The sequence below is a fragment of the Triticum urartu genome, chromosome 6 (assembly GCF_003073215.2).
Source record: "Triticum urartu cultivar G1812 chromosome 6, Tu2.1, whole genome shotgun sequence".
NCBI classification, from domain to species: domain Eukaryota; kingdom Viridiplantae; phylum Streptophyta; class Magnoliopsida; order Poales; family Poaceae; genus Triticum; species Triticum urartu.
Genome location: NC_053027.1, coordinates 15,491,427 through 15,494,371, shown reverse-complemented (window position 1 = coordinate 15,494,371; position 2,945 = coordinate 15,491,427). Strand labels below are relative to the sequence as shown.

Genomic DNA, 2,945 nt, shown 5'->3' with positions numbered 1-2,945 from the left:
TCTGATGTGACATGCAAGCACACCTTGAACATTAAAGTAAACAACAACAATACTATTTCTTCAGATTCACGCGGCACAACTCTTACAAGGTAGTAACATCATCTAACACAAATGAGGAACAGCTCCCGTAACCAAAGATGGCGAATTGTGAATGGTTCTTGCCAATGCATGTAACTTAGAATTCATATATCCATACAAATGTACAATACATAGAGAAATGAATCAATAGAATAAACACATGGGTGCGCTGCCTCTAATTTGTCGCTTCTTTTTTTTGCGAAAAGCCTCTAATTTATCTCAAGAAGCTAATCTGAATCTAATGCATTGTGACTTTCTGAGCACTAGCGGTCAAGCTGTTCTTGGCCTCTTGCCATATGGATGACAAGTCCACCAAGGAAAAAACTTGGAATGATTGTTTCAGAAATTAACAAGGCTCACCAACTTCAGTTTTACTCAAATGGCAGCAACAGTATATAGGTTAAGAGGAAAACTCATGAATTTAGCTGGCAGTACAGAATTTCAAACTGCAAAGATTGTAGATTTAAAATCAGCAGTTTCTATCTGCAGACTTGGAAACAATCAGAGTAGATAAAATGACAGCAAATTAAATTAGACAAACCATCATAGGAGAAACTTGCTGACATAAACAAATGGCATCAAGAAGAGTCTGAACTCTGAAGCGACACGCAAGCACAGACGAACATTGATTCAAACAGCAACATCACTATTTCTTCAAGTCCGCAAGCAGCACAATTCTTACAGAGATTGTAACATCGTACTGTTGCCAACTACGTACACGACGCCTGCCACCATCAGCTCATGACACAGACGATGAAGCCTAGGATGAGGTGAACTTGGTGACGGCCTTAGTGCCCTCAGAGACGGCGTGCTTGGCGAGCTCGCCGGGGAGGACGAGGCGGACGGAGGTCTGGATCTCCCGGGACGTGATGGTGGGCTTCTTGTTGTAGCGGGCGAGCTTGGCGGACTCGCCGGCGAGCTTCTCGAAGATGTCGTTGATGAAGGAGTTCATGATGGACATGGCCTTGGAGGAGATGCCGATGTCCGGGTGCACCTGCTTGAGCACCTTGAAGATGTAGATCTTGTACGTCTCCACACCCTTCTTGGCCTTGCTGCCCTTCTTCCTGCCCCTCGTCTTCCCCTCGCCGCCGGCCTCCTTGGACGCCGGCGCCCGCTTCTCCGCCTTGGGCTTCTTCCCCGCGGTGGTCTTCTCGGCCGTGGCCGCCGCCGGCTTCTTCTCCGCTGCCTTGGGTGCCATGGGTGCTGGTGGTGGTGGTGGTTCGAGCGTGGGGCTTGGTGTGGGACGTGAGGGGGTTGCGGATGCTGTGGTGTGTAGAGACGGAGGGGGCGGCGAGGTTATGTAGGGAGCGGGGAGAAGGAGGAGGGAGGTGGGCGGGGAGGCTGGTGCCTCGGATCCATGCCGTGGACTGGTTCCAGCCGTTCGGTGATGCTTGAGACGGACGGACCCGATGCCCTTGGGCGCGGATCGATGACGTGGCGAGAACGTACGTGGGCGCGGCGGCAGACGACGACCTCGTGCTGGAGCGGCGCGGATCGATGGCCGGTTTGGCTGGAGGATGCTCAAGAGAAGAAATTCACACGCCACAGGTCTCTCACTAATGATTTTTATTTTATTTTTAGGGAGGTCTCTCTCTATTGGTATCTTTTAGGGAGGTGTTCCTGTTGATTCATCAACAACGGGATACAGAAGATGGGGCAGTCTTTGTTTTTCTTTAGAGTTAAGGTTGTGTTCGGCAGCTCTCCGCTCTGCAGCTCCGCTCCTCGAGCGGTCGGAGCAAAATGGCCCGCAACCTAATTTTTCAGAGTTGATAAACTGGCGCTCCGTGCGCTCCCGTATCCTACGAAGGCGGATGACTGCCGAATAGGGCCTAGGTATGAGAGTTATTATTTTGCAAAAAAAAAAAGAAGTTGGAGAGTTGTCAAATCCATAGATTAGAACCCTACAAAAAAAAACATCGATTAGAAATGGGTATTACAAGAACAACCCAAATAGGCAATGCACCGCATAAGCATGTGCTAAAAAAGAAGAATAAAAAAAGGGCCGCTCGGCTATTGAGAAAAATCACGCCATATCTGAACGGCTAGGGCCTAGTTAGACTGGGCATGAAAGACCACATTTCATACAACATGCCGGAAAGGCAACACCTACTACACACCCAGCCACACACTTGAGCGCCTTCGCCGCTACCAGACTGCACACCGAGATTTGTTGCATTAATTCGGGCTAATCACAAGATTTGTCTGTGAACCACGACGACACCAGATAGGAATGATATGTCTGATAAATCAAACATATGTCGCTTCGATCCCACGAGGTTGGCTCACATGGCTTACCCCGACGCACCTCTCATGTAAAGGATGCTCCTACTACCCACCGTCGATGAATCATCATCGTCGACCCCATGTTTGCCTCACGGGCGAAACCACGCTAGTCGTCGCCGACCAACTCCACAAGCCGTGCGTCCCTTCGACCGACACATCCAAAGCTATGCCCTCAAGAGGGAATGCGTGTGACGCTAAGCAAAGCTAACAACACTGTCATCGCCCAATTCGGTAAAAAACAGATCTAGGTTTTCCACCGTAGCTTGTTGAGAGGGAAATGGAGGACTGCCACCTTGATGCCTCCAACAAGGAAATGATGCTCGAATTCACTGTCGTTGGAGTATAGATTTCGCTGGCAACCTCATCCTCCAAGCCCCAGGACTCGGTCAACCCCCCTAACAAGTCATCTGCGCGTTGAACCACTCGCTTAAGCCAACTCCAACACACAACCCCAAATGGTCCGCGGCGTCCGTTTAGGGATAAAGGGCATAAAATGCGTCCCAACGCACAGGAGCAAACGGACAAATGTTTGTTTTCTGTCCGCTTTCGACCCATTCCCGACCCAAATTTGGGTCGTGTTTGCA

At 49.8% G+C, this 2,945-nt stretch overlaps 1 protein-coding gene across 1 annotated transcript; it reads right to left on the bottom strand.

The window, feature by feature from the left end:
• Positions 1 to 585: 585 nt before the first annotated feature.
• LOC125513746 (histone H2B.2-like) lies at positions 586 to 1,355 on the bottom strand. Its single transcript, XM_048678939.1, has 2 exons — positions 799 to 1,355; positions 586 to 761 (listed from the first exon to the last, which is right to left on the bottom strand). The coding sequence occupies exon 1, from the start codon at positions 1,274 to 1,276 to the stop codon at positions 839 to 841; it is 438 nt and encodes a 145-aa protein (XP_048534896.1). The 5' UTR covers positions 1,277 to 1,355; the 3' UTR covers positions 586 to 761; positions 799 to 838.
• Between the last annotated feature and the right edge of the window lie 1,590 nt (positions 1,356 to 2,945).